This window comes from Maniola hyperantus, chromosome 1, assembly GCF_902806685.2.
Source record: "Maniola hyperantus chromosome 1, iAphHyp1.2, whole genome shotgun sequence".
NCBI lineage: Eukaryota > Metazoa > Arthropoda > Insecta > Lepidoptera > Nymphalidae > Maniola > Maniola hyperantus.
The window spans coordinates 12,530,656-12,543,429 of NC_048536.1; the positions used below are offsets into that span (position 1 = coordinate 12,530,656).

The window sequence follows — 12,774 nt, forward strand, 5'->3', positions numbered from 1 at the left end:
GCTGTTAAACTTACAAAAAAAACAGTTTGACAAGAAGTTTTTTGATGTAATGTATAACTTGCGCCGTGTTCCGGGTGCCCTTCCGAGATGGGTTGGTAGCAACCAGGCTAGCGATGGGACCCGCCTGCCACTTCGTGGTGTGTCAAACCTAGCGGGAGCGCGGTAGCAATACTACTAAGTGATACCCGCGCAACCGCTAGTCTGTCGAGGGAGTAACACAGGTTTTAGTGGGTGCAAGTCCCACATAACCCCTCCGTTTCCCCTGATGGAGGGGTATGCGTCAGGTGACAAGATACCAACTACTTATCTAACTGGATAGTTAATAAATAGGTACAGTGTACCTACTTACCCAACAATAAAATATTTTTTGAGACTCTGTACCTACCTATTAGCAAATAAAGTTCACTATGCGTAAATATTACTAGAAGAATCTAACTTTTGCTAGAAATATTTATCACCCAACATCTCAGCCTTACAACTGTAAATTGACACAAAGACTCGTAGCACGCATCCACTTAACCGATGTGGCAAAATTCACCTGTGGTAAACCGTAGAAACCGACACTTAGCACAGATTCAGTACAAGACTGGTATTCAAGGATATAAGGTGTATACAAGTGCACAGTCTATAATTGTGTGTGGTTAGCACTGATTGACAGAGCAGTTGGCGCGAAGTGGCACGATTTGGACCTTTTTCCATTGCCCGACGAACAAACGATATCGGGTTCAAAAGATTTTCCCTATAAAAAATAGCCTATGTAGGTACCTATGTGGTTAATTCTCTTGTACATAATCTCGAAATTAAAACGACAGGTCAAAGGTAAACGGGCATAATTGACCCGCTTTGCCAGAAGTGGCGGACATGAACCAAAGTAGTTTTAAATCGCACTACCGCACCGCACCACATCGCAGCGCCGCAGTGCATCACAGTAGTCCGTCCCGCACTGCAGAGTAGCGTAGCGCATCACATCGCGTCATTCCGCACCGCACCACAATGCAGCGCACCGTAGTGCAGCGCACCGCACCACAGTCCACCGCACCGCAACGCACAGCACCACAGTGCACCGCCGCACTGCAACGCACTGCACTGCACCGCATCAAAGAGCACCGCCCCGCACCGCAGAGCAACACAGTGCACCGCACCGCATCACACTGCATCGCTCCGCAGCGCACCGCATCGCAGCGTACCGTATCCGTACAATAGTACAAAAATAATACAAAAAATAGCTGTTAGTAAGCTATCTCTGTACTAAATATTATGGTCATAATCGGATAAGCGGATCAACCGTGAAAATGTAAAAGACATACAGACAAAATACACTTTTGCTTTCAATCAGTATGGATTTTTATCAACTGATTGGTTTAGGTACCTAGGTAGTAACTTTTTCTTGGTTTTCATTCTCTCTAGTTCAATTACCACAATGGGAGCCGAAGATGTAGGAGGAATTGTCGTGTCGTTACGGTGTAATGTGAATTGACCTGTTTACCACTCAGTTTTCTCGTGACTCGCGGATAGGTGCCGTCGTTAGGATCCACTCTAGACAACCTAACAGCCCAGAAACATGAGATAGGTAGGTACCTACTAGTATCAAATTAGACACATATTAAACATTAGCCTGGGAAGCTGAGCAGTAAAGTAAAGTAAAATATTCTTTATTGTAAAACCACAAAAACCAAACCAAACCAAACCAAAACAATACAAATTAACAAAGATGTTTGCAAGTACAATAGGCGGCCTTATCGCTAAAATAGCGATCTCTTCCAGGCAACCTTATGTTTAATGTGTTCACTGTTCATGAATACCTAAATGTTAGTATTTTCAACTTTCAAAGTAAGATTAATATACCAAGAGGGGTATCATATTAAAGGACTTTACCTATACATTCTTAAATAGCTTTTTATTTATATTTATGCATAATAGTTTTTGATTTATCGTAAAAAATGTCGAAAACGTTAGGTAGGTATCCTTCAAATACGCCGTAATATACTTATTACATTGCTCCAGCAATGGATCAACGTAATTTTTTGCTAGTTAAAAACCTTGATGGCGACATAAAGCTACTTTTGTCCCGGAAAATTCAAGAGTTCCCATGGAATTTTTAAAACTATATTTCCACGCGGACGAAGTTTCGGTATCGTCTAGTCATTCCTATAGAAAATTTCGGTAATTTACTGTCACTTGTAGACAGTAAATATGGCTTTCCCAATGTTAGTTCGGACGCAAACCTACATGCGTTCTGCGATGTCGCTGAATATTAGTATATTATCTATGTCGCTGAAGCTTTAGTGAGGCCGAAGGTGAAGCCATATTTTATTGAGCAAGTCACGAAAGCGTGGCGCGTGAACAGCAAATTAAAATCGACGCCAGCCAGACAGCATTGCACATTTGGTGCTACTGATAAGTATCAAACAACTCTATCTTTTATATAAGTACAATCAAACTGACAGATTATTCTGCAATTTAAATATTAATGTGTAGGTATATTTTTATACTTATATCGCTCAGTTTCTATTGCTGTCTGGCATGCATTGCAACTCTCATGCTTCACTGCATTGACAATAGGCACTATGTTAGAAACCTTAAAGTTTCAACTCAATTGGATGAACGATGCCCAAACGGGAGATAACGAAATACCGAAAGTCAGCCTAAATAATATAAAATAGTAGGTTCTTTTTAAAAACACTAAGCAGTAAACCCAACTTGACGCATTAGATCCCATTTTGCTTAAATTCAAAGTTATCCACTTAGTAAAAATAATCAAAAAGGAAAATTAAAAGCCTACCTAATCGGCTGTCTGCAATAAAAAGACGAGTTACAAAGTAACAAATCAGTCTAATTAGATCGTGAGGAGAGCGCAATTGATTCAGCACAAAGTTCACACAGGTGTTCCGTTTCGCATCAGGCCGGGCATCTATCGCCGGACAAAGCAATCGTTGGGCGCTCCGTGACGTAGTAATTCGTCGTTTCCCTTCGACGCGACGATTAGCCTCCTCTATTTACTTGTCTATCGCGCTAGAGCTGGCAGCTGACGCCGGAAACCCAGACAGACGGACACCGTTACAATTGGAACATTGACTTAGAAAAACGTTTGCCTCGGACAGCGGGGCACGGGCATGTCTGTATCGACATCTAGACTGCTCCGCTCTACGAACGGTACCGCACTGAAAATAGATGCTAAACGTGAATTGTCTCACTTTTACTTCTGTCCTATCAATTTCCCTACATTATTTACCTGTAGTTCATTGTGATTGAGCTTAAACAGTGATATATAGAGCTTAATAACAGACCTATTAGAGTTAGTTTCTTTATTACTATGATAGATAGATTTTAGATAACTTTAATCTTATTAGGCCCAAATCATTCAGCGAACGTGATTTACAAGTGCATGGTTTAGTCTACTTAATTATTTTCCGAGTGTGGCGAGCGTTGCCCGACTTTTGTGGGTTTTCATATAAACATTCGCAACCTTGGCGCAATTTGGAGAAAACGTGGTCTGCACCTTTCTGAACGCATTGAGTCAATGTGTACTGGGTCCTTTATATTATAAGAAATATTACAGATCGCGATCTCGCGTAGGGCATGACCGGACGGAGATCGCACGTGGATCCTATCGCTTTAATCATTGATAATCTGCACAGAGATATCTACGGTGGGGCCTGGGAGTGGGAACAATACCGGCAAAGGCACAACAAATGAGTGCAATTAAAGCCAAGAAATCGCAACGTTCCCGACATAAACAACTCACAACCAACCAATGCTCATAAAATAACTATTTCAAAATAATATATAGGTACCTAATAGACCGCCAATGTAAAATTAAATTAATAGAAAATACTATTTTCTATAAGTCTTATAATTATAATTCATATTTAATCGGAACAACAATGGATCCATTTAGTGTTAGTGACAATAAATACTTAATACAGTGAGATATGTTGTGGCCGTAGGTAATAATTAAATGCGGCAACCGTGAAAGATGTTTATTCAGAGCCGGCTTATGATCTACTACCACTTATGGACTAACAATACCAATAAAGAAATCTTACATACTATTGTTTTAATCGTATTGCTTAACTACCTAACCTACATAATTTTGCATCACCTCTCTTTCAATCCGATGTGCAGGCTAATAGCGAAGTATATATAATATCGAAGTATTATATATACTTCGATATATTGAGGAGTTGCATTTTTATGTTACAGCTAATATGAACATGCTACGTTTAAACTGACAATTCGTACATATTACAACAGTACCCGGCAGGAAATAACTATTGTACATCGACCTTTAGAAAGAGTTTGGTAGAGCGTCGTCTCTGTCGTTGAGACTGACAAAACGTTACATAGGTACCTAAGCATTAGTGACAAAGACAACGCTCTACAAATCTGAAATCTCTCTCTAAGGTCGATGTATAATACCTACTTCTTGCCGGCTACTGTAACTATGTTATAATGTTAGTAACACTAAGGATGTCAGTACTTAATCACTAAAAAAAACCGACTTCGTTACACAAACACTAAAAATTGAAAAAAAATTTAATTTATTACCGAATATATTATGTATACAAGAGTTAATATAGTTCCATAATAATACTTTTTGGTGCCGGTGCCAATTAGCATTCGCGAATCGTCTAGACTTCATATTTTTATGGGACTCCACCATGGCACCTCATTGGCACCGACCCCAAAAAATATTATTATGGAACTATATTAACTCTTGTATACATAATATATTCGGTAATAAATTAAATTATTTTTCAATTTTTAGTGTTTGTGTAACGAAGTCGGTTTTTATTTTTTTTGTAAAAATTTTTTATTTCACAATTTTTAGTGGCCCCATGGAATTATGCTATTACTGGTTAAAAGTCTACTGTTTACTAAGCTATTACACTGATCGCGAGCAATTTACTCTTATCCGTTGAGGAGTTCCAGTATCTATCTTCGAAGATGTTCATCAGATCTTCACCAAATTGAAATGGGACCAACTTTGAAGTATACCCTTTCAAACAAAAAAAGAATTTTCAAAATCGGTCTAGGCGTTTTCGAGTAATCGGGGAACATACATAAAAAAAAAAAAAAAAAAAAAGATTCCGACGAATTGAGAACCTCCTCCTTTTTTTGAAGTCGGTTAAAAAGGGATCTAGTCATCTGCATTAGTTTAGTAGCATCTTTTTCAGTTTTCCAAGCAGATTGATTGTCATAGAACATGGACTAGCACGAAAGTCGACAATCTCCAAATATTGTAAGAAGTAATTGGCTCAATTAAATCAATTAATACGGTATTCCAGCAAAGTATGTAAAGCAGTTTAGTGAGAGAGTTATCAGCCAGTCAAAGATCACTGCGAATTGAGATTATCAGATCTACTGAAACTGTGAAATTTCGGCAAAGTTGATTAGGTATATATAAATCAGATTTCTATTTGAAATATGTAACAGATTACAATATAATTATTACGTAAAGCTTAATAAAAGTGTGTAAAAGTACACTCGGTACTTACTTAGTGCTGAAGTATTTTTAGTCATGACAGTAAATTCTCAAGACCTTTCCTCGAACTAGTGTTTTCTTGAAAACTAATCAATACCAGCCATTATTGTATCTTGTATCACGCTCTGTCTTTGCACGCACTTAAGCCTGAAACACACAACGCGCGACGGATATTACGTTACCAAACGCCAGGTCCTAAACACTGTCGTATACCTAATTGGTCGTATATCTATATTATAGAGCTAACGAGAGATTGCGTTTTTGCCATCTGTCAGTGACATACAAAACAACATTGTGTGCCCTCTCGCACACATTACCCACTGTGAGATCTGACAGCGAAATTTCAAAAATGCAATCTCTCGTTGGCTCTAGAATAATACATTTACCTAGTAATATCTGAGGTACGGAAAGCTATCTCCCAAGATGTTTAAATAAAAGGCGACTGTTGTACGTTGCAATGGATGCAATAACATTTAACGCCTTTCAATCTATCTAGTGATAATTTTGTCACGTCATCTAACAATTTACCTAAAAAAATCGTTGCAGCCCAAAAAAGTTTTGCTTCGGAATGACCCGTCTATATGTATATGTAGATACTTAGAGGTCGTAGTTTCACGCACTTTGTGTGTCTTCCGAGCTTAATATATCTTGGTCTTCGGTCTTCGGGCGAGGAGAGCGCTCGTCCCCAAGGAATTAACTTCGACAACGCCACAATAGTCCATAATTATGAAATGTGTTGTGATTCCGAAAGGATATGTAATTTTTCTCTCGTGGCCGAACAATGCGAGACGGTAATGAAAGGAGTCAATCAGTCGGTGTCTGCGAAATACGCCCGCGTTAATTTATGCGCCGCTTGGCGCTCACGGCTCGCTGTTATGCCCTTCTTTTAATGCACGTCCATAGCAGACAAAGGACTATGAACGTGCATTATGGGTAATGGGTATGAGTTATACGAGATGCTAAATTTTAGATAATAGCTGTCACATGCGGCTTCGCCGTGGTGACCTGTACTTATATTTTCCAAACTTGTGAAATCTTCCGTATACAGGTTTATAGAAAACTAGCTGATGCCCGCGACTTCGTCCGCGTGGAATTAGGTTTTTAAAAATCCCATGGAACCTCTTTGATATTCCGAGATAAAAAGTATAGCCTATGTCCTTCCCCGGAATGTAAGCTATCTCTGTTCCAAATTTTGTCAAAATCGCTTGAACAGATGGGCCGTGAAAGGCTAGCAGACAGACAGACAGACACACTTTCGCATTTATAATAATATTAGTATTGATTAATATGACTCAATGACTAACTAGAGCAATCTATTCTTTACCTATTCATTAGCTCTACTTACACGTCAAATTTTGGTAACTACTAACACAAGCAAATTAACCTTTGGTATGCCATGTGTAAACTGCATTTATATTATCCAGTTACCTCTAACTGGATCCTGAGTCCTCACTCAGAAAAAGCATTAATTTACCCAAATATACCTAAAACGGCTTTTCTTGCGACTTTATCTGCGGTGATTATATTAAAGAACCCATTCAAATTTCCCAAAAAACTTTTCAAGACGGGGTCTAGTGTAGGTATAGAGAGAACCTATTGGAAATCTCAAGTTTCTTGACCGTGAGTTGTGTAAGTCACGTGGAGTCAGTTTCTTGACATAATATAGATAAATAAATAAAAAAAAGATTCCGACGAATTGAGAACCTCTTCCTTTTTTTGAAGTCGGTTAAAAAGGGGTAGATACAGGATGTAACCAGAACGCTAGCAAAAACTTAGCGTTATTGTTAAACTACCTAAACACAATCCCATGCCAATAATCATTTGCCTCATTTTGTAGTTTTAGTGATTTAGTATTTTTCAATCTCGCAATGTATAACGTGCAAAAAGCGTGACCCGACGCGGCGACTCCGAGTGACCTACTTACTGAACGTTCGTTGACCTCTAGCGTCAGTCAGATGTTTTATTTGCATTATATCGTGAAATTTTTGCAAAATGTAGTATTTTTTATATTTTTTTGCGCGTATTTCTCGCGTTTTTTCTTGTGGTATGGCATCATATCATATCAGTGATCATCAGTAGGTGCTATCACCTGTCTTCGTTTTTGCCAGTGTTCTGGTTACACCCTGTATAATTATTAGGTCACATAGGATTTAACTTGGCTTTAGTTTAAAGTGAGCTCACATGTGCACGCGTGAAAGCAACACTTAGGTATGCACTTAGGTGTTAGCCCGATACGAATTTATAGCGAATGGCATATTATTTACTAGCATTATTCGCACAATTTGCAAAGCTGTCGCGAGGCCAGCTATAATTTCCCGATGGCAGGAGATCCATCAATACGCGCCTCAGGCCGCGGCCGCTTTCAATTTGTAGGCCGCTCCATCGCCGGCAATTACCGTCCGGACGGAAGGCCGGCCATCATCGATATATTCGCTTGATAATGCCTAATGACGCTTAATAAAGACAAGAAAATAAAAGTGCAACCATTTCAGCCTACATCGCAAATCCTAATGTTTCGTGGATACTTTTATCACGGTAATGTTATCTATAACATTACCGTGTCTTTATTATTAGCATGTTGTGCACTTTAGTGCGCGCAAAACAATTGGTCCAGTCTGAAGTCTGAACACGAGGTCTTACCTATGACTGCACATTGCACAATAACAAATTTTAGACGGTCCTTAGGCTCATGTGTCCTTAGCACCTATCCTACAAAATCGGTGATAGCCACTAGGTTAGTTAAAACATTGGCTTCCAGCTTCCTATTCGGGAGGTCAGAGGTTCGATCCCGGGCACGCTGCACTTCTAAATTTCCGGAGCTATTTGCGTTTTAAGCAAAATTTAGTAAATATCATTTGCTTTTGAAGTAAGAACATCGTGAGGAAACCTGCATGCCTGAGAGTTCTCCATAATCTTCTTAATAAGGGGTGAACTCTACCAATCAGCACTTGGAAGCGTAGTAGACTAGGTACGGCAAAGCGGACCCTTCTCATTCTGAGAGGAGAGCGTTCAGTAGTGAGCCGGTGATGGGTTGATCATGATGATGATGACCTAACCTAGTGAGTAGTGAGTAACTCGCGCAGACCGCCATGTTGCAATCAGATTGAACTATTTGCTTTTCGATAAGATCGTGTTAATTTTCTACTAGGTAGTTAATCGATTAGTTATTTCTTTAAGACCCTGTCAATACAATTACACAATACAATATTTTAATTACCCCATGTTTTTTATTCCTTGACCGCAGCGCCCTCTATTGACCTTTCTCCGAAGAGCAGGAATATGAATCTACATAATACCACAGAATATATAATAGTACTAACGATAATACACAGAAAGGAGAAATGCTATGGATACCTAGTACCTCCATAGATTGGTAGATACCTACTCCATAGCATGTCCAATATTTCACTTTATTTTCAAAAAATAAAATTATTTGTTTTTGTTTTTACATTGTTTTGCTGTACCTAATGGATTTGCAATAATTGCTTAACTGAACAGAATAACTTGTCAATTACATTTGATTCTTACGAGATTTCATCGATCTGTATTATGGACAACCATATTTTTATTTAGTAAGTAGTTCGGGATACACTCAATGAGGGTTCAACCCTCTGGTAACTTTTTTTTAAAGTAAGTTATATGAGAATATCACACAACTAATTTAACTTTTCCCTCCTTTCAATAAAGCTTAAAGCTTATGCTGAGAGCATATATCACAATAGAGATTTGAATTTGATCAGTTTCGGAGTAACTTAAGCAGTGGGTTGGATTCAGAATTCCACCAGATATGAGCTAGTATTTTAAGAATAGGACGGTGCGTACCTCTCTTACTGCTGTAATATTGGTACCTAACTGGGGTTCTAATTAAAATAAAACAATAATTGTTGTATTTGTTTAGTTTATTAACACTTAGGGCGGACCCTGATATGTGTCACTACGTTTGCGAACTGCTCACATTATCCACATTTTGTTTCTATTTAAAAAAAAGATTGGATCATGAACCAGATATTGAATCACCTTGCGTATGCAATTGTTTTTAATTGATATCTTTGAATTACCTACCGTAATTAAACAAAATGTATAGTATGCGACAGGTTGAGATGGCAATCGGGGTGGGGACGCCCGCACAGTCCCCGCGGTAGCCCGGTGCGGGCGAGCGCGGGTGTGCGGGGCGTACCCCCGCCTGATACCACGATTGCCATCTCGACCTGTCGTAATGTATGTATGTATGTACCTAGTTCAACAAGAAACAATTAAATATCTTACCATTTTTGCATGACAATTGACAATGATGCTGAAAGGATTTTGATTGTCTCCATAAGTAACTAGAATAACGACTAATTAGCACTCAAAACTAAATTGACAAGTCTAAAATAAGGGCGCCTTCAAATTTGCTGCAAAGTGCCGCGCGGAGGTAGCGCGGCTGCAGCGCTGCGGATGCGCTGCTTTGTAAATCCATATAATTTCGACCGATGAACTGATAATGGGTGTAGCGCTGCCGTTGCGCGACAGCGTCGTGCTGCGGCCGCGTAGCACTTTGCAGGCGCCCTTAGTGGCAACGTTGCTGCAATGTTCAATAGGTGCGTGAAAGATCTATCAATAATACTTTAGTTTAGAGACTTCTTTTTGTGTACAGTTGCTAAAAGTATTGGCTCAAATAATGAATTTTTACTGAAAAATTCATCGTTATTATTATGAATCTTGCCACGATACATTTACGCGAAGTAAATAAAATTTTGTTGTACTTAACAGAATTATAACAACTTAAACATTCAGGACAGGAGGATGGATAGTCGGTGTGAGCAGGTGTCGCATTTTTTTCTACAGATTAATTTTTCAAAAAATCTCTTACCCATTACAAACAACTACGTGACCCCTATATACAGTGCTTATACTACAAAAATAATTTAATCAACCACTATACAGTACATACAGTTTCTAATAAGTAGGTAGTTTATAGCTTTTTCAATTTACAATCATAATTTTGAATATTTTATACTTATATTTAGACAATACATAAATTTTGTCTTCTGATCATCTTCTGATGAAATAAATACCTTGTAGATTAATTAGGTCATCAACAAATGCAAGATTAGATATTGTTACTCATGGTGAAAAATACACTGACATTCAAATGGCCTTTTATTATAATATTTTGATGGTAATAGGTATTTACCTGTGTCGTCTGCAGTATAAAATGCCTTTAACTATTTTCCTAAAATTAAAAAAAAAACAGAATTTGTGTATTAATTTTAAGATTCCTATAAAATATTCAACATTATGTACACATAATATTAATAAACTTATGTTGAATGGAATATAAATAGTAATTCTAAAATATACACACAAGTTTAATACAACGTTTATCACTGTTTCCCAAAGTTTCGAAAGAATAAAATCTAAAAGAACATTTAAAATTCGAAGACATTTCAACCATTTAATATTTCATTAGTCTTAAATAAGTCTTTTATTGTTATTAAAAATATATTAGGTACTCGATATCGGATGCGCTATTATCAATTCTGGAATGCTAACACATCAAGTTATTTATTCATAATAAAATGGTAGGTACTATTTTTATAATTTTATTATTCACGTCATGTGTTAGTAACAACTAAACGTTCATTTTTTACAGAACAGTTACAGAATCTTTGGTTACTGTTTTAATAATTTAATAATCTGTCAGTTTTATCTGTACACATAATAGTAATTATGAAAATAATGTTTAAAACAATAAAATGCAGAGAATTAGGACAGAACTCTATACAGGTAACTGTATGCTAAATTGATCTAACTATACAATTAAAATTATTATTCGGGTAGGAACCTTCAAATTACAAATGTATAACTAATGTCAACTACAGTAGAGACCGAACTACACAAGTTTCTTAGATTTAATAGGTACATTCATTTATTAATTTTCTAGTCTTCAATTATATAACTTTTTCACAGCACTATTTATAGTTCGGAAATTAGTTTTTGCCACTTCAAATAGGAATTATATAACTTGCTAAAGTTTTGGAACAAGTGTGTTTAAATTTTACATTGGATGTCGCGGCGACGGTACGTGGTCTGATCTTGGCGGAGGCGCAGAGGGGTGCGCGAGAGGGGGGTACGGGCAGTACCGTACTGGTGCGGGAGGTTTCTGTAGCCAGAGTTCTGGTGGTAGAGCCAGGGGTTGAGGCCAGGCAGTGGGCCAGGCACGTCCTCCAAGCGCTAGTAGCTGCAAAGCCGGCGGAGTTCTAGCCCAAACTGCACGTTTCTCTGCCTCTTCCTCGCTGGTACCAGTCGCTCCTGAGTACAGTCGTAACGGAGACCGAAGCAACTGCTGTTCCATTAGCATCAACTCCATTGGATCCCTGGAAATAAAGAGAAGTAAACAGTTAATATCTGGTTTAGTGTTCAAAAAAGTATCGAGATACTTAAGTAGGTAGGTACTGAGAAATTACAGGGATAAGTATGTAGTAATTTGACTGATTGTCTAAAGTTAGCTTAGATTTTTCTTTGGAGAGAGAGCCAGCGCGTGCCAGACCTTCGTCAGTTTATAAAAGCTGAAAGTTTCTCTGCGTATTGTCCCCAACACAGGGAGGAATGTAGAAGGTAATTATAGTCTAAAAAATCTTCGTCAAAGTATAAAGTCAATTTTTTTACATTTTCTTCGGAATAATATTAGAAATCACGTCATGCATTGCCAGACACTTAGTATCGTGGCAACCCCTGCCAGACGCCCTTAAAGTTTAAATATTTAAGGGTGCCTGGCATTCCTTCATTCCTCTCTATACGCAGAGAAACTTTCAGCTTTTATAAAATAATGATTTGACTAATCTGATTGTTTAAAGTTAGCTAAGATTTTCTTTTGCCTGCGACAGTGATGTGGTTATCTGCGATATCTAGTTGATGGTAGATCCAAAGTATAAATTAGACATTTTCACCGAACATATCAAGGAAAAGGAAGAGAGAGTTTAGATATAAGTCATAGAACGTAAATAGTTGTATAACACTAGCGCGAAGTAAGTTTACCTCCTGGGCAGAGAGTTCTGCGAATCTCACGTTTAGCGAGTTCGCGTGTTCGTTAGCTTTCAACGGGCCGTGGTTCATAAAATTTACTTCGGAGAATTTCTACGACCATAAGAACACCTACATGTTTTTGGATGTCATAAAAATTAATACTCGCTAAAATAACATGACCACACTGTCGATTTTCTTATTTTTAGGGTTCTGTACCTCAAAAGGAAAAACGGAACCCTAATAAGACCGTTGCGGCGTGTTTGAAGGACAAAGCAACATAT

General features: G+C 38.1%; 1 protein-coding gene across 1 annotated transcript in view; it reads right to left on the reverse strand.

Annotated features, from left to right (window-relative positions):
- Positions 1-9,384: 9,384 nt before the first annotated feature.
- LOC117984021 (T-box transcription factor TBX20-like) overlaps positions 9,385-12,774 on the reverse strand; it is a 114,294-nt gene continuing 110,904 nt past the window's right edge. The window contains exon 6 of the mRNA XM_034970673.2: positions 9,385-11,844. Coding sequence (XP_034826564.1) covers positions 11,526-11,844 — 319 coding nt within the window. The 3' untranslated portion in view covers positions 9,385-11,525. The remainder of the gene's footprint in view (positions 11,845-12,774) is intronic.